This window comes from Egretta garzetta, unplaced genomic scaffold, assembly GCF_000687185.1.
Source record: "Egretta garzetta isolate BGI_Z169 unplaced genomic scaffold, ASM68718v1 scaffold844, whole genome shotgun sequence".
Classification (NCBI taxonomy): domain Eukaryota; kingdom Metazoa; phylum Chordata; class Aves; order Pelecaniformes; family Ardeidae; genus Egretta; species Egretta garzetta.
The window spans coordinates 223,452-250,181 of NW_009259559.1; the positions used below are offsets into that span (position 1 = coordinate 223,452).

At 35.0% G+C, this 26,730-nt stretch overlaps 1 protein-coding gene across 5 annotated transcripts in view; it reads right to left on the reverse strand.

Moving 5' to 3' along the window:
• Positions 1–26,730, reverse strand: part of SNX13 (sorting nexin 13) — a 63,209-nt gene that overhangs the window by 7,272 nt on the left and 29,207 nt on the right. For 2 of the 5 annotated variants that reach the window (XM_035893236.1, XM_035893238.1), the window contains 16 exons: positions 26,412–26,500; positions 25,917–26,000; positions 23,405–23,543; positions 22,835–22,923; positions 21,665–21,764; positions 20,481–20,674; positions 18,819–18,923; positions 17,150–17,282; positions 16,372–16,409; positions 13,113–13,182; positions 10,334–10,506; positions 7,502–7,609; positions 6,474–6,584; positions 5,014–5,175; positions 3,737–3,808; positions 1,137–1,282 (listed from right to left, as the gene is read on the reverse strand). In XM_035893236.1, coding sequence (XP_035749129.1) covers positions 1,137–1,282; positions 3,737–3,808; positions 5,014–5,175; positions 6,474–6,584; positions 7,502–7,609; positions 10,334–10,506; positions 13,113–13,182; positions 16,372–16,409; positions 17,150–17,282; positions 18,819–18,923; positions 20,481–20,674; positions 21,665–21,764; positions 22,835–22,923; positions 23,405–23,543; positions 25,917–26,000; positions 26,412–26,500 — 1,813 coding nt within the window. The other 3 variants (XM_035893235.1, XM_035893237.1, XM_035893239.1) reach the window with 3 other exon arrangements.

Genomic DNA, 26,730 nt, shown 5'->3' on the forward strand with positions numbered 1-26,730 from the left:
TGTGAGTATCTGCAATAGCTCCAAATGCAGAAGCAAAACACTCGTGCACACATCTCTGCAATAAGAAAGCAGCAGCCTGTACACAAACTCAGCTAGTTATACTACAATCTGAAAACAGCAAAAAGTATTCAGAATTATTCCAATAGGGCAGTACGTTTTTGGAAGCACAGGTCTCAAGATAACTGTCACCCAGCCACGAGAAATGATTTGAAAAATACCCAGTGCTATTATTATTACAGAGCTGCGTCACTACTAATACCACAAGATCTGTCTATATGTTTAACAGTGATGATGAAAACATCAAAAATATGCTTGTGAAGGGTAAAAAGCAATGATACAGTGAGGAATGTCCTGGAAAAAAAAAAAGTATTAGGAAACTACTTCTGACCTGCCAGAAATCAAGTTTTTGATTCATGGCACTAATCCAGTGTGACAATTTAGTGCCAATCCTGTTTCTAGACATTTTTTTGTTCTGTATTTTTATTTACTTTTCAGAAACAGATTATTAGAAGGGAAAGCCTGGAAACAGTAGATTTCTAAGATGAGGGCAAGAAACTTTACTTATTTAGCACTATTAATTTGCTTTGCATTGGCATGAAAAAGGGTGTAAGAGAATTACAGAGAAGGGGGGGGGGGGCAGAACAGACCCCATAACAGTCCTTTCCCCCCGTCCCATCTTTTGAAGTGTGAGAGCAAAACCTTAACATAGCAACTCAGTACAGTTCACATAATTGGGTAAGTGCCAGGGTATCACTTCTGGCATCAAAGACATGCAAACAGAAGTAGTGCAGAAAGTAATAAACAGTATTAACAACAAAAAGTATTAATGTAAAAGACAGGGCAAAAAGCATAGACACCATCAGTATTGAGTTACATTCACGGAACTGTGAGCTCTTGTAGATACGTGAAAGCTCTTTTGGAAGTTCTCTGGCATAGAAGAGTTACTGGAATTTGTCTTTCAGCAATGTTTTCTGTTTATCTCCATTTTACACCACATTTGTACTTGGTTTACTGATCCTCTTCAAAGGGGAATGCATGCAGATCTAAACCACAATAATTTAGTAATACAAAAAGAGATTTATAGACGCAGTGTACAATCTCACTCACAAAATCGCTCAGTGTAAGAAAAGCAGTACCTATTAATTGTGTCACCATATGTTGCTCTAATAAGTTGCTGAAGCAGATTTTTTATGTTTCTTCTTAACCACTGATTTCTTTCCTTCAAATCGAAGACTTCATCCATAAGGAGGAGCATTACACGCAGTGGAATATTGTCATCCACCTGATCAAGTGAGTAGAAGTATAATCAGTAAACTTTTATTTCAGTTCAAGAAATCTATAGTTCTAGCAGCTAATTCACAGGTCAAATGCTTCAGTACACACCGAACAATGACAGAAACACTTCGTTCTGTATTTCACTGTAATATGAAATGTTCCCTAAATCTTCCCTCTAATCTAAAAGTTAAAGATAAACTAGGCTTAAATCCCTTGAATTTTTAAAAGACGACAAAAAGTAACAGTTAATTCACCAAAGCTGGACAAAGTTAATCCAAGTAAGTATGTCCTAAACAGACAGATTGTCCCTGACCTCTTCCTTTGGTAGGTGGGCTTCCAAATGCCTAACGTGAAAACTCTGGAAGGAGCTTTTCTTTGGCATCTTCTTCTTACGGATGCACTGCAACAAACTCAGAACCTCCTAAGAACAATAACACTTCACTGCAATGAACTGCATTTTATTTAGATATCGTTCTAACCTGCATGGCTATGAAGTGCTTTTATGCTTGTAGATTACAAAAAATATCATCATTTTATTATTTAATAGAAGATATTACGCAGATTGGCTTACAAGAAAATAACTTTTATGGTAATTCTAAAACAAGAGGATTCAATAACTATCTAAAAGTTTTTAAAGTTGGATGGCACATGCTTGCAGTAACTGTCAGCAATTTTTTGAATATTAAAATTTGAGGGATAGTGTACTAAATTCTGTAGTATGAATATATTAGATTTTCATCTTACTTGTTATTGTTTCTCTTCTAGAAACAACAGTAGCTTCTCATAACCTGTTTATATGCCAAAATACAACCCTACATATTATTAAGCTACTGCAAAACATGACAGCATTTAGAGTTACAGTTGTATTGCACAAGAGATGACAAATATTTATCTCAAATACAACAAATTAATTTGATTTTTCGACTGAGTCATTATTTAAACTTCGTATTTATTATTAAAACTTTACAGAATAGCAAAGTAAAAATAAAATGTTATTATACCCTCAGTAAAATGCACTGAATGAATGCACTTTCTTTGGTTTTCTGAGTTGTTTTTTTTTAATTAGGATTTTTCCATTCTAAGCGTAACATTCAAAATTTTGTTTCTTGTTTCAAATCTGATACAGCTCTACCTGGAAGAGTAGTAGTTTGCGTGTATTGTTAATCCTGTGCTGGAAGAAGTAGCAACATCTCACAGCTACGTGGACATTTTTGGTGGACTACACGAGTGCATCTTTGTATACAACTGGAACACAGACAGCGGATTCATAATCCAGCTGGCCATTCTCTAGATCCATGCCTCACTTTTCCAGTATGGCTTCTCCATGTAAAATTCCATTCAAACTGCCATATTTTTTGTCTGATTTAGTGACTGTAAGTTGTGAACAATGCATCTTAAGAGAACAGTTGAGAGTTGAAAGGTTTTTAAAACATTTGAAATCTGCCTTTCAGAAACACTTGGTACGTTAACTTAGGAGCTATCAAGAATTGTAGCATCTATTCATTTTGCAGAAGATCAATGAACTATTTGCAGAAAAGCTGCTTATATACTGGAGTGATATTTTGTTTTGCCTGTACAAACCAGAAGCCTCAGAAGTATCAAAGATATACATTTATAATTATAAATTTAGAAATACAGTCTGACATAGTGAAAAGTAATGGGGAAAAAGAAAACCCAGAAGAACTCAAGGCTGTGTTATTTGTGCAAAAATACACCTACCAAGCCATCATAGCAGTTATGCACAGGAAGACAAACTGGAATGCTTTTGATGTGACCGAAACCCCAAAATGTGAAGGATAGAACAGGTGCAGATTTATGACCATAGTAAATTGCATATAATCACTGGTAATCTTATGGCCTTTCTGTCCTACTTAGAGATAAAAGTTTTTCCAATTGTTTTCACATATATGATCAGAGTTTCAACCAAAACAATAGCAAAATACCATCACTTATGATAACATCAAGAGCTTAAACGTCACTTTCAAGTTTCTAATATTACTGCTTTATACAGTTTAGGTATCCACATACTAGAATTTTATTATTTAGGAAAACATTCTGAAGGGTTTTTTTCCATAAAAACACAGCAAACACTACTTCTGATCCATTAAACAAATGCCCCCTAAAAGGTTGCATCAGAAATCAGAATGCATAAAATGCCAATGGAAATGATGCTAAGTCTGGTACCGTATTATCTTTGAACGGACAGAAATTGGAGGCAGAAGGGGAAAAAAAAAAAAACAACAACCCCGAAACACAGAAGCAGTAGCATGGGGTGCAGACCATTTTAGTACTAAGATGTTAATTTCAGAAGGAAGCATGTAAGTTTCTTTTAAAAAGTTAAGAACTGTTTGTAAGTGCCTGGCACAGTATCAGAAAATAATAAATAGGAAGTTTAACATAAAGTAACTAACTCATTTGGTTTTAGACAAGTCAGCTTTGAAAGGACAAATGTTAGACTCACATTGTCATCAATTGGTGCTGCAACACGGCAATGGTCAGGATCTGAATAGGTTTTCTGGATCAAAGGAGGCACCTACAATGAAAAACAGATAATGTTTATGAAGTAAAAAATACTTTAGAATACCAATATATCAGAACAATTTTCATAATAGATTTGGTTATGAAAATGAAAACCAAACATTTGGACAGAAGTCAGTTGCATACTACCTCAGATAAATATACAGTAGTTCTTTCATCTTCCAGCACATCAAGCCTGTTAAGTATTCTCCTATAGCTATCAAAGTTATCGACACCTTTAAGACAATCCACATACATTTTCTCAAGTGCTGAATGCTTCAACTGAGAAACACCTAGAAGTTCATATGGGACTGATATTTATTCTGGTATTTCCTCTTGATCTCAAGTCCTGCCTAGTCACGGACTTCCCAGTAGGTATAAATGCAGATATATTGTTATTCACACACCAGGAAGTTACCAGCAATGAGAAAGTCCAGAGCCAATCATTTTATCTCACAAGTAATGAAAAAAAAACAAATAAAAACCACACACACACACACACAAAAAAAAAAAGCCCCACACCACAGATTTATTATTCCCTTTCATGGTTTAAGGGTTAACTCATCTCAGTTGCTATTCTACATCTGCCACTTATAACTGGCTTGGTAACACAAAATGGAACAATCCTGATCACACACCTTACAGCTACACAGAGAAAGAGGAAGACAAGGGAAAGGAAGATGGACATGTTCGGAAGATTACTACTTTCACAGGACTTCTAGATAGCATGCCATGCTACCAATCTTCACCTCCAAGATTTTACATTTTAGGAATATAAGAGATGAGGAAAGATGGCAGGAAAGACAGAAAGAAAATTTAATTAAAAACAGAATTCAGCAAGGAATAAGCAGAAAAGAAACTATCTCCTTATTCTAAGTTTCATAATATATGGGTGTTTTCTAACGAAAGCAGCAGATGCAGCAAACCAGCTTTATGAGAATGAGTGGTAAAAAAAATAAGAAAAATCAGTGACTCATTCTTCTCAAGTGGCTGCATTGAATTAAGTTAAGAAGGATCACTGTAACAGTCTGTAGATGCCATCTTAAAATGTGTTACTTAATAGCAAAAACCCCTCCATATTTTTATTATAATGACACCAGATTGCTGTCCTGTCTAAGGACTTGACTCTTCACTATAGTATACAAAGTAAGTCTAAAGTGAGTCAATAGCTAATCCCCTAATAATTCACTAGTATGTATTAACTACCAAATATTTTCTTACCTTGAAAAATGATTGCTTTATGTCTTGTCCCAATCTCTCTGACATTTTACCCATGTTGTCTGACATTTTAGTCATTCCCTCTGCCAGGCTGTCAGGGAGAGACTTGACTGCATTTGATACATTTCTCATAGAGTTACGCAGTGGGTTTACAAATGTGTCCATCTGAAGGGGAAGATGTTTAACCAGAATTGTATAATCTATGAGGACACCAGTATATTAATACACTATGAGAAGTATCACACTGTTCCAGAGAACAATAATATAAAGAACAACTCAAATTGCTAAACTTCATTACAGAAAGCAGAATAAAGTTTTAACTTCACTTTAATTTATATTTCTTGTTCCTTATAGCCCTAGTGTAACTATTTACACCTTTCAACAGATCTTTTTCCTGAGTCATTTCCATTTCCCATCCCTCAGCTTTTCTTAGCTTGAATTTATTTTCCTTTTCTTCTTCATTCAATGCCATTTCTCCCTTCCAAGCTTCCTACTTCCAGATGTTTCACTTCTGCTTTCAACTCTTCATCTTTGAAACATGCCTCTTTTAAACAGCACTGGAGTAATATGCTTTAATATCATGGCGAGTATAATGAAAAACATAAAGTAGTTCCATAGAAACTGTTACAATTTTTCCTCCAGCACATACTCTAAATTCAGTCCAGAGGCACAAATACTAGTGTGGTGCCCTTAAAAAGTTAAGTTCATGAAGAACCTGATAAGCTGGAAATCAGATCTTACTCAGTCATTACATAAACCTTGATAAATATTTAACTGTTTCGCTGTTAAATATTTAAGGAATATAGGTAGAACAACAACTTGATGCGAAAATACAATTGCAGATGCTTTTTATATTAAAATCACTGAAAGACAGAAATAGATAAATTTGCAAAGCAGATGCGCACACAAACTGTTCAACTGAACAAAGAATCAGCTGTCTGAAGAGAGTTTCGGTGGCTTAACAAAAAGGATGCGCAGCTCAGAGCTCCGAATTTGACCAATGATTCTGAATGGTTAAAATGACGAAATACATAACAGATGCTTTTGAAGGGAAATGCATTTCATCTTTTGGGCTGAAGAGTAGAGAGCATGTAACAGCAGCAAATACAGAGTAAAGAACTGGAAAAAAAATTAGAAGGAATGAGACTACGAAAAAAATCACAGATGTCTGACAGAAAGTAATTTGCAACAAACGCTTTTAAAGTTGTCTTGGTGCAATACACTATGCCCGATTTGAAAATTTTATTTCCTTGTTATACAATTAAATTTATCTGTTATAAAACCAGTAGATTTTTGGTTCCATATGCCCTCAGATACTTTGCCACTCAAAAAGTATTAAAGCTACTCACTTGCAAATTGTTTTGAAATATAGCTGTTTAGTATCAGTTCAACACCTCTGTTTAATGCAATCATTGCACTAACAAATGTTCTAAGGTTCCGTTGACAGTGAAAAAGATTCTTACCTTCCGTGCAAAATCCCCCTTCCCTTTGCTGTAGGCTTTATTTTCCAGGAAGTCATACACATAATGGGCTAAAGCTGGAGAAGCCTTCATCATTTCAGGATTTAACAAGAGCTGAGTAAAATAATTTTTAAAAGGTGCTTTTTAATAAATAGTGATAAAGGCCATACCATTCACTTCAGTAAAAGTTCACAATTCACAATCAAATACACTATCTCTTACAATGCATTTTCTCATCCATTCTCTAAATTTTATTCCAACATTACACTATTCTCAAGATGGATGAGAGACATACAACAACATGCTTCTTGGTAATTCTGATAATTTTAACTAGTATGTTAATTATAGTATGTCACAGAAAAATGCACACCTTTATGACAATTCAAACTACTTCTAAAACTGCAAGAAAAAAATAGCTGTGACTAAAAAAAATTTAGTATTACTATTAAAAATGGGACACATCTCACAAAGGAAAAAATATCACTTTAAACAGAACAATCAGATTCCACCGTGTTTTATTAATCTTCATTATTTATTGTTAACATGTCCATTGAGTTGGTCAGCATATTTTAGTGCTAAATGACATGAAAGTCCCTATGAAGTAGGACAACAGAATTCCTTTAGCTGGGCTGATACAGGCCGTATCTGAATGGAGAAGCTGTGTGGTTGTGCTACATTGCCAGAGTGGGTGCCACACCAATCCTTATGCAACAGCACAAAAGAAAGTAACCACAAACATGAGTGTAATGCAAGGAAGTTTAGTGGCATAAGGCTCAAAACACAGCTGGAACCTCACCAGCTCAGAGAAGCTGGGACAGAACCAGCTGAGAGTAAACCAAAATAGCAAAGAAAAGGCAAGCTTATGAAAAAAAAAAAAAGTTCTTATTTAGGATTGTATACCACATACAACACAGTTTTTGGTTTTGTTTTGTTGTTTTTTTTTTTTTTTTAAAAAGCATGCTAGCAAATTTTCTACCTCAGAAAAAAGAATTCCAACCTAGAACACAATAAAAAAAACCCTATCAGCTTACCTGTAAATATGCATTTAAATCTTTTTTCCTCTTTTCCAAAAATTCTCTGTCCATATTGTTAAATGTCTTTTTGCCAGGAAGTTTCAGTATATTTGCAAGGTTTTCAAACTAGAAAAAAACAGAGAAGATTTTTTGTTCTGTTTTCAAAAGAGTTTCAAATCACCATATAAGCTCAGAAATTACAGGGGTCATTATATTCACCTATTCTTATCTACCATATAACACCTGACAAATAATTTCTTCCCAGAACTCAGATTCCTTGGAGAAGCCAAAATGAAAGGTAGGCCACAAGAACAAATGCACAAAAAAATCTTAGGAGACCGTCATGGGCAAAATTTCACGTCTGTACACACACACACAGTACTCACTTCTGAAATACAGACTAGTATGGTGTGCAAATTATTCCTGTCATCACACCTGCTCAAAAAAGTTTAGGCTCAAGATTTATCATTATTATTTGTGCAGAAGTTAGTAAGGTTATAAGACTACATCAAGAGAACGTGCAAATCTTACTAAAACATCTTCTTTTTCGTCTCCTGATCAAACCTACTACGGAAATGACTAGGTTTTTATCCCTGGAGTGGAAGGCAGCACGCAGTTTACACAGAAGTTATCGTACCATGCTTGATATGCCATCACCCTGTGCCTTTTCTCCAGGTAATGACAGTGATTGGCACAGGTTGACATGTCTACCACTGTTGCAGTGTCACAGAAAGAACTGGGGTTCCAGAGAAGCAGCAGGGAAAAAAAGAGGCCCTAATACTGAAGAATGTTGAACATATCTGCTACAATGCACAAAAATAAAAAAGCAACAAGAATAAAACTCAAAACCACACAATCCAGACTTCCTATAAATAATAAATAATATTCTAAAAGGTGTAAAGAGAGAAAGGTATACCATCCAGGCTTTAAGAAACAGCCTGGAAAAAGGTTGTATCGTTTTCTCTCTGGAGAAGACCACAAAGTTACAGATTTAATGAGAGATTGATTCCATTCAGTCCCTGCAAGGTGTCTTCTTGCAAAGACATTAAACTTTGGAAGGTCGCAAAGCTCATCTAATGTTTATGGCCTGAGGAAGCACCAAAGAATAACTATTTCCAACTTTACAAATCCCATTCCCTTGCAAATAGGTCATGTAGGAAAATAACTGAACAGAAGATGGTCTAGTTTTTATTTGGATATCTGCATCTAAACAGAAGCAATGTGAGCCAAGAATAGTATCTATTTTAAACATAGATACGTACTTCAAATGGTATTCATTATATTACTGACTAAAGAAACGTGTTAATCTATTCAGTACTTTAAGGAAAAAAGCTCATATAGATACTATACACACCCAACTTCAACTCCATTTTGGATCAAGTACCTATATTCTCTGAAAAACATAAACAATAAACCCTGCCCTTCCTATTAATTTTAAGTAAAAGATTCTAGCCTTTTACCCTTAACATGCCAATAAAAATGTCTCAGACAAGCACACAAGAAGGGTGTTGAGTGTACTAGTGGCACTCCTGTGCCCATAAACTCAGTAAGAATGTTTATTTTCTTGTCAAAACAAAGCAAAATTGCTGGGAGTTTCTGAGATGTTAGAGTGAAGCACAGGAATTCCTTTACTTTTTGCCATCTTGGAGGATAACGCTTCTGTTTTCTGCAAATTCAAAGAACTCAGATTCAGCAACAAGAAATTTCTGAGCTTTCATACTTTGAAAACTTTAGCTTCTGCCATTTTTTTTCTAGTCATTTACCCATAGGTCACTTTTAAATGACTGCCCCATATCAGCAGAACATGAACTCACTATAAGGTCAGGGAACCCATACCTGTTTCAACAGGTCAGGGATTCTTCAAAAGAGTGAATTAAAAAAAAAAAAAAAAAAAAGAAAAAAATCAATTTGAAGAGGAGTACAAAAATTGGTATTTCAAATTTATTGACAGCACACTAAGAAAGTCAAAGGAAAGTCAGACTTTATTTATTAATACAAGTATTCAACACAATGTTTGCTTTCTCAATAAAGCCTTTTCTATTTTTACTACTCTTGTGACTTTACAATAGTAACTTACCTGCACAGAATTTGTTCTCTATACCTCTATTAATAACAGAGTAAAGGGATGTAATCCAACACTTCAAACTAGTTCAAAGGTTATGCAGTCAAATCTGACTTCTCCAAAGGCTTGGTTTAAAAGCTTTTCACCTTTTTTTTTTTTTTTTTAAAGCACTGCATTTTTCAACACTTTTTCATGTCAGCAGGTTCTACTTTGTACCAGCTGGTGAATTACAAGTCTCTATTTTTTCTTCTTTCATTTTAGGAGGGTTAAGAGTCTGAGCATGCAAGTACAGCAATAAAAGGCAGATTGTCTAGCAGTACACTGAACTGCCAACAGCTGTTCCTTTTGAGACCCCACCGATCCTTAACTTTTCACTTAAAACCTAAATACCTATTTCCCAAGCTCAGTTTTTATTTCTTAACCTCCGTGACAAATATAACAAATGAAATATGCCACTGTTTGAGACTAACAGCACTTCCATACAAACATTTTAAAGTAAAACTAAGCAAAGGGGTGGTGAGGGAAAAAGCTTTGTAAGTTCCATTTCCTTTTGTTAGAGGAATTATATAGCAATCAGGTACTAAACTATGTAAACATGCAGCTGTAAACTGCTCAGTACAAACAATGTATGATATAAATGGTAAAAAAGTACACTTCAATGAAAAATAACATAGTGTTCTAACTCCACATCTTAAGTCACTTTGAGAAAGCCAATACTCATGCCATACTATCACACAGAAGCAGCATCTTTCAAAGAAACCTTAGAAGATTTTTATGAGATTAATTACCTGCTCCGTGATCCTCATGTGAAAGTCATGGAAGTCACTGTAGCGTCGATATGTCTTCCATGTCTCTTCACTGTTGGGATTTCGCCGATGGACTGTGATAGCATACAGTGCATATGTCTTGCCGTGGTCATTACACACTCCTGCCACAGCATATGGGTCATAGTCAGCATAGACTAGTAGTTTAAAAACAAAAATAAAAAAAGAACAAACAGAAAGAAGGAAGACGAAAGGACACAAACGTGAAGTGAAGAAATGTCTGGAATGACAGACTTGAGAGACAAAAATGGACAAGCAAGCAGGAGAGTAAGATATCCCTTTATGCAAAACACTGCAGAAGTCCCGAAACTTACTATGTAAACTTAAATATAGAGATTAAGCAGCCTTAAAGTTAGACAAGTTTCACTGACATGCAAAACATAAAAAAAGAATATAAAAGGTTTCAGCTTCTAAAGAACAGTGAACAGATCTTTTGAAAAATAATTTTAACCTAAAGAACTCAAAGTACGGGTGAAAGAAAACTGTGAAACCACAAGAAATTCCAGTCTGCAAAGTACTCTAATCATACTGAAAAAGTTTGTCCATCAAAAAAATCTGTAAACACAAAAGACACTGCTGGCAAGCTGTAAGCATTCGGTTTTGTTATTAACACAGCATTTTGTTATTAACTATAAGATAAAAAATACCCCCCACGCTATTTAAGTCAACAGAAACTACACATACATACATATATATGTATTCTCTATGTGCGTACATATCTACAATGTAATCTGTGTGTACACACGCGCGCACACATTTTATGGAGAAGTCAATTCATAAATGGAAAGAACACAGATCGTTATCTTAAATAGAAACAAACATCTTTTTGTTCTCCACTGCATATTTAAGTTCTTTTGGACATTCCTCCATCACAGAATTCCTCCCAGTATAGAGTTTGTTTCAAAAACTTGCATTTAATCTACAGAATAAACTAGAACCAACATTGTTTACACTGCACACTGTTTAAATTGGTAACACGTTGTATCACTAAGTATTGAACCAATACCAGTAAACCACAATTTTTCCAGTGGCTAGATGAAAATACTTTTTAATCAAGTTCTGTGAATTTCTCAGTGCACCAACGCTCCATAAAATACACTTTTCCTGACAAATCATCTCTCAAATCAGCTTCTACCTCTGTTGTGCCTTGACGTATAGTGCTGAGTTCTAAGCAGCCAAGGAGCACCTCTAGGACAGGGACAGCTGCTGACAATGTAAGAATTACATACTAGCAAGGTGCGCCGTGGGCACAGAGCATCTTATCTTTGCCATCTACTCTCTAGAAGAAGAATGTTGAATGCTGAACCCCAAGAGAAAAGAGTGGGTAGGCAGGATGCTGTCAAAATACTGCCCAGAGAATGCTGAGCAAGCCCTATCCTCTAAACTCAGGTTGACCACTCTGCTGTGCAGCCACCATACCACATCTCAGGGGCGCTGCCAAGTTGCACCTTTAGGAGTATCACTTGCAGGACAGGAGCAGCAGAAAAAGAAAGAAGTTGTCACCACTGGCCTTACGGCATAGCCTCTTAATCAGCATTTATTTTCCAACACAAGACAAGGTGAATCCTCAAAGATTACTGAGATTTTGTATCCACCCCACGTGCACAGTAAAGAGCAGTTATCGGCAGAGGAAAGGAGCCTGCACACAGATGCAAGATGCACCTACTACCTGTAACATCCAGAAAACAGGGACTTGGATTTCTTGTTCAAACATGAGGTGAGGAGGAAAGAAATGTCCGGTTTAATCCTATCTTACAATACAAACCCGTACATACCCCCTGGTTCAGCTGGAGTATTATGGATTCAGAGTCAAGCTGATAGTTATCAATACACACTGCCATCAAGACTACAAGTTTAACATAATTTGTGTGGTTCTAAGTTTACCTTTTTCTTAGATCAAAACAATGAAACTTCTAAGTTTAATTCATAAAAAAGTATCACATGCTATTTTAAATAAAAAAGCAAAATTGCGATTCTTAACTTTTACATTATTTTTCCCCTTCTCTGAGGGCTGACTACATGAGACTTGGATTACACCATGCTCTCACACTTGGTTGGGGTAACAGAGTTTAATTAAAACATCAAGTAGCTGAATTCTTGCTCACAGCTCATGTGTCTGCTATATAAATGCAGAGATTTAAAAGTCTATCGCATAGTAAAATCTAGTATCTGAAGATTCATTCACAATTTAATTACCCAGTACAACCTCATCTAACTAGAATATTTACAAACAGTATTTGCGAAGTTTGTTATTTACTCTCATGCAATAAAAATTTTTAATTTATTACTAGGCATTTTTTTTCAATTAGGCTAAGTCAATATGGAAGCACAGAAAATAGGGGAAAATACAGCAACAGAAGTAAACAGTCGAGAATTCGATTTGTGAGACTAGGAAAAAGAAAAAAGATGGCTTTTACAATTTGTTCTTTAAACAACTGCCAAAATAAATGCTACTCAGTATTAAGCTTAATGAGTGATTTTCCAGAGATAGGAAAAATAATAATACCATAAACAACAAAAACTGAATCATATTTTAAGTACAGATATAGAGTCTACAACCTACAGTGCCAATTCTGTAAGCATTTCCTTTATAAGGACTTCATGGGAAATACAAACTCAAATGTTTTATGAGGTTAAAAAATGAAAGGATTAGAATTTCAAGGGCCTGTAATATTAAAAAAAAAATAAATCAAAATAAATGGTGTAAAACAAGGAAGCGGCCATCATAACAAGAGTCACTTACCAGTATCTGAGATGTATGCATGGAGTTGAACTGTCTCATCGGGAGGGACATTTGAAAGGTCATCTAAGGACTGGGGGGTGGGGGGAGAGGGGAGAAGGAAAAAACAGACAAGAGAGAATGAGATCACAGATACATGTCATTTGAGAGATGGTTTTTGATTATCTATTTCATTTCCAAACTTTCATTTCACTACACTAATAGAATAGCTTAATGTACTGTAACAATGCAAATAAGCATTTGTATCACCTGGTTATTAAAGCCTTTCTTTTACACAGTGTAGGGCTGTTCATTTCCCCTACCAGTTTCACATAGTTTTGTGATCACTCTAACATATTTGCCACTCAAGAATTCCCAAATCCCTAAGTTACTGGATGCTGGAGAGTATTCTGGTGAAGTATCACCATAAGTGGACTGTTCCTACAATCGTCATTAGACACTTGGTTTTGGTCATTGTTGGAGGTAGGGCTAAGACTTTCTCTGACCTAGTCCATTCCTAAGCAAGTCACCCTTGAACAGCAATAACCCTGTAAGGTATGCTCAATACTGCAGTGTCTAAATTTAAGAGCAGAACATCACCCGAGACTGATGAACAGGAGGAATTTGTGGAAACTTGTATAAGTGCTTGATATTCTGAGAGCTCTAGGATTTGATTACCAGTAAGATGGAAGGCATGTTATTAAAGACAACAAGTAACAGTCAACTGCACAATTTTGTTTTCTATGAAATACTGACATTAAGCTATTGTTATATTTTTGAAAAGGCATCATTATCTCTTGTTTTCCTGCCTCCCTTCATTGCCACCCTAACAGTTCAGTTTTCTTCCTCATAACTGAATGGGGTTCAAACTGGCATATACTAATGAGTGCCAGAAGTTCAACCCAGCCATTTCTGCTGCTTCAAGGTCTTGGATATGTAACACTTGTGGAACTCCTTTTATTTACTCAATGCAAAACCATTATGGATCCGTTTAGAAGAAATCTGCAAGAGTCTATCAATATTCCACTATAGTTTTATACCCCCAGATATGTCCTACTGGTTTAATGCAGTAGACTAATGTGTCAAATTAAAAGGCAGAAATTAAGATGATATTTTTTGTAAAATAACTTTTCCTCAAAATATTTTTGAGCCTCTTTTCCAAATAATCCTAAAATACATTCTTACAGTGAAAGTATAAACTACAAGCAATGTATTTTTTAATGGAAAATTTAGCAAACACTCAACTTCTGTGGCAAGGCACTACAAAGCAACAATTAATACAAGCAAATGAAATGGTTGAAACTCAAACAGGTAACACAGCAGGTATTCAGTATTACCTTAGTAACTTTGACATTAACTTGTGTTCCTGTGAATATACGTAATTAAAAAGCAAAAATACCACACCACAACCCAATCTTATTTAATGCATTGTCATTAGCTGTAAGTACAGAAATTCCCTGACCTTTGAAGTAACCTCTCCAAGGTCTATTTTTCTTCATGTAACTGACTAACACAAGGGAGCTAAACTATGTGTATAGAAATTTACTCTTGACATGGAATTCAGCCAGGAAAAACTAATCTACCAGTATTCAGACACCTGTAAAAGCACTGAAAACCCTGAACAATATGGACTACAGAAAGCAAAAGTTCTTCTGCATAGAGATTTATTACGCATTTCTGCTAGAATGTTCTTCATTCTTTATAAAAATAATAAATGTAGTATTCTGCAAATATACTTTTCACAACAACAAAAATCAAGACTTTGAATTGTCCCATGCAAATATCAATTTGTATTGCAACAGTGCTTGATAAAGGCTTTAACACTCTCTAGCTTAATTTAGAAAGCCCACAAGAAACTAAGGAGCAGATAACCACTAGCTGGATGAGCCACTGCAATGGCAAATCCCCATCTGTAAAATATGACTTTGATACGTCAGAACATTCTTATAAAAAGTAATTAAGAGACATTTGAAATATCTTTTTAAGAGATTAGTCAATTAAAAGAATCCCTTGTGAAATGTTACCAGAATTGTATGTAAATTTATAAAAAAATATGGCTAAATTAAGTTTTCCCTCTGCATCTAACAGGAGTTTGTGTAAACTGTATCAGCTGACCACCTCACATTTTCTTCATATTTCAAAATGTAAACGAGGAAAACAACAGGAAAAAAACTCCAGCTAAAAAACCAAAAACAACCCCCACATAGAAACACGTTTACATTTATGTTAAACATATTCCTTCACAAAATGAACTCTATTCCTCTGCGTGCAAGCATGATCTAACCAATGCACTGGGACTCCTAAGGAGCTACAGCATCTTCCAAGAATGAATTAGAAGGGCCTATGAATCACATAAGCCAGGAAATTGCATGCAGATTGCAAACCTTTCTAAAACTAAAATATTTGGAAAAATACTCTCATATGCACAATTGAACCTTGCACATCTTGTGGCTCAGCTAACATATAGTCTGAAGAACAAGAAAGAGGGAGGGGAGGAAATACACCAAAATTTTTATGATTTTTTCTTTTTAAATAACTGTGATTTGATTTTCGGTTTAAAACATTTTAAACCTAATTTCTATGTGGGACAGATTATTTGGAAAAAGTCTGGTAAAAGTATGCAGTTCTCTTCCTACATATGCAACCACTAACGCATGCAGAAGCATATTTCAAATATTTAGGTACATTCATGTAACAAAGCAAAGGTTCTGAAAAACTGACCCAGGCAAGAATTGCTTAAAAAAAAAACCAAAAAATTGAACTTTAATTGGTCAGATTAGAAAACAAAGATTCGTATTTTGAATAAACTCCAGATACTTTTATGTTTCCAAATCAAGTCCTAACTAAAAAAAACCAAAAACAACCCAACTTATAAGAATCCAATTAAATGTCTCATTTACAGTCTATTTGAATTTAATCCTTCGAGATTTCAGTTTCAAAGAATTTATTTCCTCCTATTATTACCTAGCTCCTAATTTATGTCTATTTAAAAAAACAGGGATAAGAAAGTATGCTTTGCATAAATTAACTTTAGATTATTACTGTTTCTGTGAGAAACGATGCAAAATTTCATTAAACACAGGGGAAAGTACAAAAGGGACAGTTTCGTTTCACAGATTAATTGATACCCTATGTGTCTTTCAATTTGACTCATGAACTTTTTCAGAAATTAAACTGCAGTGAACTAAAACCTCTAACATAATTTAAACTATTTTATAACACTTCCCCTACTGTTGGGGAGAAAAAAATAATAATAATTAAAAAACAAAATCCAAGCACTTACCAGATTTATGCTGCCAGTAGGAGACCCATTAAAAGATTCTGGGAGCAGTGAAGAAGGGCAAAGGAAAAAACAGGTTAGAAGATTTTCTCCAATGTCGGGCCAATAAAGAAATAAAAATGCGAAGACAACCCATTATGGAAAATAATGGACAACTGTTGCATTGGGCAAAATGTTGTGCCCAACTTACAAGTACTTCAAGTTTCCAATAAAGATACCTGAAGGAAAATGTATGTAAGTTTATAGAGCTATAGATATGAAATAAATAGTCCAGAAAACATTCCTTTTTAAGATTATATCACCACATTAAATTGCTTCATTATGGAGTCAGCTTAATAGTTAAACAATTTCCATTAGATTTGTACTTCAGTTAACGAAAAGAATTACTTTAATTACTTTAAGAAGCCACATCTCCTGTGTACTTACAATTTCTATTTCCAGATGAAGCATATAGTTACACATTAAACCAACCCAATATGTTGAAGAACCTCAAATAGTTTTAAATAAAAAATGAGTCGCACACTTATGTTAGCAACACACTTGTTAACAAGACTTGAAAAAAAATGTACCTGAGATTAAGCTACTACAGAAGAAACTATTTGACTCCCAAAACAATTTAGAAAAAAAAAAAAAAAAAAAGCACAAGGAGGAAACATTACTTGAAAAATCAGAGATAATGCAGGAACTTTTTGATTGCTCAAGAAAGCGTGGATAATTTTCTTATTTTCATTTTAAAGCAGAAAAAAGAATGGTCCCAGGAAATCCCCCTTATAGAGCTCACCTCCATCACCATCATCTGATCCTCTGAAACTAGGATCCTTCAGCATATCCAGCTCAGCTAACATACGCACATACAACACATTCTGTTTGAATGAAGGGTAGAATCTTTCATCTCGCAGCATCAATTCATACACCTTATTGAAATAAAAATGCCAATGTTAGAAATACTTATTACATTTTTTAATTAATCAGACAAGCTTTCATAAATTCTATTTGACCAACATGTATCTGTGCATGTACGTGTATTACGTGGTTTTGGGTTTCCTTACAACCCTAACACGAGTTTGTGAAATTTCAGTTCAGGTTTACTCTTAATGGAAAGTTTATGAGAACTGATTGTGCTAGAAGTATAATACAGTCTCAGAAAATACCTTTCTAACCAGTGAGACATGCACATATAGGAAGAGAAGTAGCATGTTAACTGTAAATGTTTCCTTCCTCTCTTAACCCTTCCAATTGCTCTATAAGCATACTTGGTCTTTACCCATTTCACAACATGTTATCCCTTAGAGTTCTTTTCTGCTTATAAACTATAAAACATAGACCTGCAAACACTTAGGGGGAGAGGCGAGAAGAGGGAAAGGAAGGGAAGGAAGACACCACATACTACTTTCCTGAAAATTTCCAGTTCAGCCAATATAGTATAACCCTACCTCAAAAACATTTAACCACGCCACCTCAAAAAGTTATCTATATAGCCTATACAGTGACAGTATATATACATATACACACATGTACATATATGTAGTGGGAATTAATTAATAATGTTTGGATATTCACGCCAACTCTAGAATATTTTAACGATGGGTGGGTTTTTTTTCATGGAACACTTTGTACTATCACCTGGTAAGAATGGAAAAAAAAAATTCATGCAGGTCTGAGGAAGCCAATTTCTTTTATAACACGTGAGAAATTTTGCCCTTGTAAGCTACTTTGGGCAATACAGATTTCACAAGGTGTTTTCACTTGTCTTAAATGTGGGCCTCAAGTACAATAGAGTGATTTTAAGTTCTACAGCTCATATCACTAGTTTTTAGCATGAATGAGAACATTCACTTAATGACCTAAAATAAAAACCTCTCAGACTGGGTATATAATTTACTGCCAGAATATTAATTATTTGCTTTCTTTTTTTTAATTATATATAGTAGACTTGAGTGATAAGTCTACGTATGGAGGTAGTAAAAAGACTTTATCTTCAGTACTCGATGCTTCTGAGTGCTACGTTGTACGGGCTTGCAGAAACAGAACAGTCAAATTAACTTCTGGTCGAGATAGAGAAGTTAGTGTAGTTACATGCTTACATACACCTTTGTGAAAAAGCGCTAAAACCAGGACAAAATTGTACCACGTAGCTATTCTACACAGGCAGTTTTCTTAAATTGGTGCATAAACAGAAATAATTATCTCATAATTATAAATTATGCTTTATAATTAATTTCATACAGGACACCTACTCTTTCTGTCCATTGCTTTGAAAATCACGGGCTACGTATGGCTAAGCAGAAGTTGGCAATTTAGAGTATGATTTTTACAGAATTAGAAAATGGTAAAACAGGTCTTGGGTTTCAGATATTTGAGTTCCTTCCTCCTTTTTCCATAGCTGTAGTGACGTTTAATACTTTATAGCATTAACAGTTCTTATGAAAAGCAGGATGAATAGATTATACCTTTCTCTGAATGTCATCAAAGATTTCAGGTGTTGGATCCTCATGGTTCAGCGTTTCTGCCAGTTTTGCTACTAAGTTGTCATCAATATTAACTCTTGGAGATGCCTGTTACAGAGATCTAAATCAACTTTTGCAGCATAAAAATAAGAAAGCTTCTACTTTCACAAATAAAATCCAATACAATTTTGCAATTCTTGAAGTAAACTAAATTTCTTCTTGATGAGTATCTCTAGAACTGTCTAGAATACACAGAGTCAGATCCCCTCCTCCCCCCAAAATTAAGTTCAGAGTTTGTATTAAAACTTGAAAGTTTCAGGATTAAATGCTAAGAATCACGTAAAACTAATTTATGCACATTATTTTGAAGCAATATCGAAACCAGACTTACTCAGTCTTAAAAACAGGTTTTATTTATGAATAGAAAGACGTAGATTCAGAAATAGAAAAGCCAGTAAGAAAACGGATAAAGTCCTGAAGCATCTGAGGAAAGGCCAACACTTTGTCAACTCTGCCAATTTCTTGAGATTATTGGTAGCTGTGATTTTGGTAGCTTTTTATGCAAACTCTATTACAGCTACCAGCATAACTGTATCAGCCATCAGACTCCCAGACATCCCTTGGTATTATATATTTCAAATCACTGCACATGAAACATTCTTTAGATGGGCCCAAGTTCACACACTTTCCCCATTTTCTGTGACAGAGACGGGGAGCAAGCACTGAACCAGACACAACATAGCTTGCTTGACAGCACAGCTGAGAGGCTGAGTTCATCAGCTTTGGAATAGCTCTGGTGTTAGGTGGCTTCTGACTTCAAACTGGTTAGCATTCAGTCAGCTCAAAAACCCATCAGAGCGACCTCCGCACAGTCCACCACGTTGATAGACTATTGAGGTGAAAAACCAAAGTGAAAGAAATTATGCAGAAGGTGAAGCATTACAAGGTATTTGAGGGAAAAATTGTTGAGGTAAGCTTTTGAGTGAGTTGAGAGGTGATTTTTATGCATACACGAATTCAGAACAAAGATACTTTGCTAACACAAGTTGACAAGTGTTTTCTTTCACAGAAGACTCCGTTACTACAAGACTATTGGAAGTGAGCAAACTTAGCCTACTGAAAGATACCCAGTGGTGATATTTGAGCAATTTATACAGATATCTGTAGAGAGGCATGGGAAGTTACTTCATTTAAAAGCCCAATCTTAATCCAAGTTTGTACAATTATTGGGTTGCTTTTTTTAAAAAAAAAAAAAAAAAAAAAAAGTTTTTTTCTTAAAGGGGGGGCCACGAAGAGGGCAGGGTAAAAAGGGAAAGGGGAAAGGACAGCATACACAAAGGGACAGAATTTCTTATTCTGTCTCCACATATTCTCTAGTTTTTCTCTATTCTAGGAAGTCAGCTTCTGAGGAACACATTCAGTGCATTTGACAGCATAGTCAGTGCCAGTATGACCCTTTTTAAATGGGGGGGAAGGAAGAGGAAGAAATTTTCTTACTGCTTGAGATAAGGAGAGAGAGAAGATACACAAGCAGTAGCTTAAACATCAACTTGTAAACAGCTTGTGCTACACCTCATCTATTTCATATTCATGTAGCCATAACTACCAAAGCAGCATCTGTACAAAGAATAAATTCAAAAAAATGCAGAAATAAGTTATTCCTACCTTTTCTGATAAATATTGCTCATAAACTCCAAATGCAGCTGCTCTTAATAGACCCTTGGTTTGATTAGTCTGATGTTTTCCATCTTTCTGTCGGCTTTGAAGTACCTCCAGCTGTTGCTGTGCCGTAACCCTGTATCCTTCCACTGTCATCCAGAAAAACAGATGTGCTTGGCCACCAGTCTGCTGCATGTAATCTACAGAAAACAGCCACCACACAACCACAGTTATTGTTGTGCATCTTAGAATGAGAATTCTCTATGATGTTAACTACATAGGGAACTCCAGGATCTCGTTATACATCTGGAATACTTGTCATCTAGAGTAAAAAAAAAAAAAAAAAAAAAAAAAAAGTACTATATACATATTGGTGATAATCAGTAAACAAAATTGGGAGCAAAGTCTAGGAACTGAACATAAAATACACCTGTAAAAAGTGAATCCACCATTACTGTGTGGATATAACAGGCTTGTACAGCCTGATACAAGTTGAGAGGAAGTTCAAACTGGAATTCTAACAAATCACATGCACCTACTGCAATTAAAGGACTATCACCAACAACAAAACTGATGGATATTCTTTGTGATGACTGTCAGCAGCTCGATTAATTCACAGAAGAGAGTCAAGCATTAGAAAGTATTAAAAATAATTATACTTTAATCCACCTATCAATTACTTGATTATATGATAAACGTAAAATAGTACATAAATTACTGCTGTATTTTAGCTTCTCAAAGACAACCTTCAGCAGCCTTGTAATCCTCTAAGCGTCAGTCTAACTTCTGTAGTCATTAGCTTCAGTGAGACCAGCAAAAGTAAGACTAACGACTGTGATAAGTTTCAGAGTAATTCCAATCATAAACCTCTACGCAATTCTTGCAATGATTCTGTTCTAAACAGAATGAACTTGTTAAGTGACAGACTAAGAAACATTGCAAGATCAGGCTTTCAATACTGATCTCTCTGTAAGAAGCTTGATATGAGCTTTCAGAAGTACTAAATATGGTGTTCTGAATAGTTAACTACAGACCGATTTGCAAAAAAGGTTTTGGTTCCCTCTGGCAAGGGGCTTAGACACATTTAGCTCTCAGCAGACACCTATATTTAGCAATTTCAAGTATACAGTCCTGTGAGTTAGCATATTCTTTATAAATTTAAAAAAAAGTACACATCAATTAACACTTACCCATAAAAAATTGTAGTGCAACATTGTCTACCAGAATATGGTCCAGAGGGACTGTGCAAAGTTTTCCAAAGTTTGCTGCCAGTTTCACAGTATCTATTTCCTGTAAGACACAGTTCGGCATGTTCACATGCTCTGTTTTTTTTTTAAATAAAGCAGCCTCTCAAATGTTAGTTATTTTCACAACTACTAATATGTGAAGATCAAAATCATAAGGTCATGTTCTCACAACTATTTGCCTTTAGTGTGGATGATTTCTGCTACCTGGGAAGATAGCCTTTAACACTGCTGTTCCTATAATATTAAACAGGTCAAATCAACCCCAAATCCCTCATGTGACTGTAGCATGAATTAACAAGATGAACTACTTTGAGAATTTGATGGGATGCAGGTATCCACAACTTAAATTCATCTCTGCCCAACTCTCTTCTGTTAATATAACATTTCTTGGTATTACAGTAATGTTCTGGATCCAGCTGTAGATTACTTAGACATTTTAAAAATCAATATGCACAAGATTACATCATCTTGGAGCCACATCTAAGGCCAATTAAAAGAGCGAAGAAACTAACAAAGTCAAACATACTGATTTGTCAGCCTTAAAATATAAAACAAAATATAAAACAAGCAAACAGAACGCACTGCATTTTCAAATTTAACATTCAGATTGCCTTAGGCTTTTTGTTGAACTAAAGAGGTAAACATGCCTGGCAATACACCGAGTCTACAAGGCATTGCAAAATTATCAGCGTTACCTTTATCAACAAGAGAACTCTTGTTCTCTTTGACTAAGAAGACTAAGCTTCAGGCACACAAGGTATGCACTGGAGCAGCGAAAAAGAACTGAATCTAGGTGTATAAATACAAAGATGCTTTGCATCTATGTAACAGTTTGGTTTAAACTCTTTTACAACTATTGTTACCTTCTCAGTATGATGGACTGACATACCTAAACTGCTAAAGCCAGACTCCAAAAAACTCTAAACGTGAACCTTTAGAAAATTTTTCTACACTAAAACCGCAAATACAAGACTTGCTTCAGTTTATAACGTATCGCTTTAACTGCATAATTCAAGTTGTGTTTCAAAACGCAAGAATTAAGAAGCTAGACCAAACTAGCAAGTAATTTGCAACTTTACTCTTTTGGAACTAAAATAATTATAAAATACTTACTTTTCCTGACTGCAATCTCTGAATTCTTGAATCACATACTTTAATAACATATAATAAACTGTTTATTTGATTTTTTATAGTGTTGATATCTGAAAGCAAAACCAAACAAGATTATGCAATGCAGGTGAGTAAAAAAACTCTTGCTCTGAAATGCTCTAAAAATATACAAAAAGCGACACACCACATACAAAACACATCAGCTTTGAATAGATGGGGCTTTTTCAATTTAAATACCTTACTGATAAAAGTGAACAAGAAGAAATATTTTTCTCTTTCCTTTTTCAGATCAGCTGTTAACCGACTACCTATTTAATACCTGAATTACTGAAATTTGGAACCACCAGTCAAGCAAGTGTCAATTCAGTAGAAGTATACATCTAACCAATTAGTCTATATTTAAAAAAAAAAAAAAAAAAAAGTTTTAACAATTTAGATGTAATTTTTTTCTAAATAACAAAATATTTTACACTATGCTGCACCAGCATTTGTATTTTCTAAATTTTTTTCATGTTCTTCAGAGATCATGCTGGCAAATGCATTTCATGTTTTGTACAACAATACAGTACTAACCATCTCCTGCTGTATCTAGAGATCGAAGATACTGCAGTTCTTCACTTGCTTTATCTTTCACTGCTTCCAACTCTCCTATATTATCACTTAGTTTAATAATATTCATAAAGGCCTCGTAGTTACAGTTGGAATCACGAATCTGAAACAGAAAATTTTACAGTGTGAATAATGCAAAACAGGTAAAAGTTGATGATGTGATCTTTTATTAAATTAATTCTTTTGACACAACACTTAGAAGCATCAAAGCCCCTCTTGATACTCAGATTGTACATGGACCAAGAAAGAAGCAGCATGCACACAGTCAAAACCTATTTCACACCATCGTTTTCTGTTTTCAGGAAGTACAAAGACACATGGAAAGCGTGTCAACCTACTTAATAAAGATCTTGTCCAAAACCCAATCCACCTTCTTCTGCTATGACCCATCTCCTTAGCTAAGTAGGTAGAAACTGGTGAGATCACTGAAAAGGCTTCAGCTTTGCCAAGGTCCCCTGCGAGTGCACATGCTCCCAAGGTAATGGCTTCTTAAGATACAGAATTCCAAAAGAATTAAAACATTCTACAATGTAACCATAACCTACTGGGGAGGTAAAAAAAAAAAAAAAAAAAAAAAAAGGAAATGACTGAATTAATATCCTCTCTGAAACCCTAATTCAAATACCCCTTGTAAATACTATTAAGCTATTTCAATACATGCTATTTTCCCAGTACTGGCACAGATGGAACCTGCTCTGGGACTCAAAGGAATTTGTGCAAGTGAAGGAAGCCTGCTATGCTGCTGAAATCACTGGAAACTGTGTTGTGAATGCAGCACGGAGATCAGGGCAAGGTTGGCAGCTTTACCGCATGTGCACGCAGGTGCAGAGGGTTGAGTTCTATGCTGTCTTTACCATCTGAAGCCAAAAAAAGTCACTCCACCCACATCCTTTATAAATGCTCTCTTTGACATGGAAATACTTGGTCTGTACTGCAGAAGTGCATTGACATGAGCTGCACAAGCAGAGAGAATGACGAGTGGATACTTTAGACCAAAGTTAATGGAAAATCTTCCTAGAAATCAACTTTTTAAAAAGTAATAGTACAAACAATACCTGAACTTCAAACATTTTGTAAGACTGAATTTTGCAGTGAGGAGACGAGTCTGGATTAGTTTCTAATTTTATACTGAAGCATCATATTTTAGTGCAAGATAATTAGTGTTGAACTAAGGTGTGTCTAGAAACATGGAATTAAACTTATCATTTTCAGAAATCAAGGGGGTTTTATTTAAATCTGATTTTATGTCAAAGGTTCCAATTTGAATCATCTCTACTTTTGATCTTAGTTTCTGCAACAATCTTCATTTCATAAGACTTGTATTAAATTTTTGAAAGCATTTATTCTTCCTTCTCTTTTGCCCAGCACATTTCCTTCCTCATTTCAGAAAGCAATTATGAAAATTAATATTTGGGACATCACCATCATAACAGAAAGCTTTATAAAAACCTCAGAATTCTATCTTCGGATGCAGCCGGGGGCAGTGCTCAGTAAATAAAGAATGAGGCCAAGTTACAAATAAAGAACATGCGTAGGAGGAAAGGGGAAACAAAAATGGAAAAGTTTGGTCCATATGAGCAGCAGTATTTTTTCATATTAAAGCTAGGTTCCTGTAAAAAAAGCAGCGTGCAAACTTCTATATAAAATGGAGGTGGCTGGAGTCAATGAAATATTGCACACTTACACTTGAATTCATTCCATATATAAGAACTTTTACTGTGAACTCTAAGGGTGTTTTCAGTGTAGTACTTGAATGCACACTGTAAGACTAAAATATATCGATAAGTGTAGAGAGAATGTGGGGAAAAGAAAGAAAAATCAAAGTTTGACTCATGATCTATAAAGGATAAGAGTAAGTTTTAACTTGCTTTGCAAAAAAATCGGTAACATAAATAGTATATTCACACTTCAATTAATGTTAATTTTACTACATATTATTTCTTTAAAAGGGGTTGTTTTTGCAGGTGCATTAGAGAGTTATTGAAGACTTTGTTTCTTCCCTTTCAGTTACATTATTAAGAGTTACCACAAATATCCCTAATAAAATGCACCCTGAGATTTGGGAGGGAGGGGGGAAATCTTAGTGCTTTTCGTTTTGGAGGCCTCTTAAGCTTTAAAGGACACACTGAAAAAAGTCAAGGAAAAAAAACTTCCAAGGTTATTGCCATACTTCCTGAACAGCTAAGGAACAGTCAGAGGACTCAGCTTTACACTTTGCCATACATCTGTCCTCAGTCAGCCAACTTTTGCCAAACAACCACAACACAGAGTACAGATGGGGGGGGCAGGGAAGAAGGGAAGGAGGGAGGGAGAATAAAATTCAGTACAGCAGCCATAAGTTCACTATCTCTGCCAATATACCCATTGGTAATTTTTCTACCAGATATCTATCTGCTGTGATTACAGGCAACACAAGTAAAGCTTGATATGAACATATTCTGGAAATATCATGCCTTTTAAATGTTATAAATCTTACCATCCATATGACATACTGATTAATATAATCAGGATCACTGAGCTGGTTTATTAATGGAAGAAGAATTCCTCGGGAGAGGATTTCCTGAAAAATAAAGTATCGTTTTTATACATTTATTCATAAAGCTAATACAACTGCAACAATTTAAAAATCACTTTGTAGAGGCTAAATAAAAAATGTTAATTACAGAAAACATTCAGATGGCACTAGCACATTCACTTCCAATTAAAATTAGAAGATGTTAATATCTCAAGAAAAACAACTTCAATTTTATCATGCTTTTCTAATGTTGTTAGAGCCAAAAGAAACTTCAAAAACATTTCACACAAACTGTTCTCTGCTGTTACATACTTTTCAGGATTGTACTGCATTTAAAATAACCTAATATTAAATTAGATCAATTCTGCAAAATAAAATAAGAGCAGCAGCTCAGATCTAAAATTTTTGATGGCATTAAACCAAAGTATTGGGATGGCTTTTAGAGTGCATACTTACCCTGACAAAGTATCGCATGATCTTGTTCTGGAAGTCTCCAGGAGGTAGCAATATATACAGTAAAACCTCACACAGATCCCTTAGGAATCCTAGGAAGGGAGAAAAATAATAAAACCCACCACCTTCAGCACAATTTTGTATTACGTTATTTCACATCTGATCTGCTATTATAAACATGAACAGATAAATCCTTAAAATGAAATTCAAACACACAGCCATATCTATTCTTATAGCCCAAGCATCACTGTAACACCTTTCAGACTGAATATAAGCAGCACTGATGTAAACCTGACACAGATCTAGAGTCTCAAGACCAAGA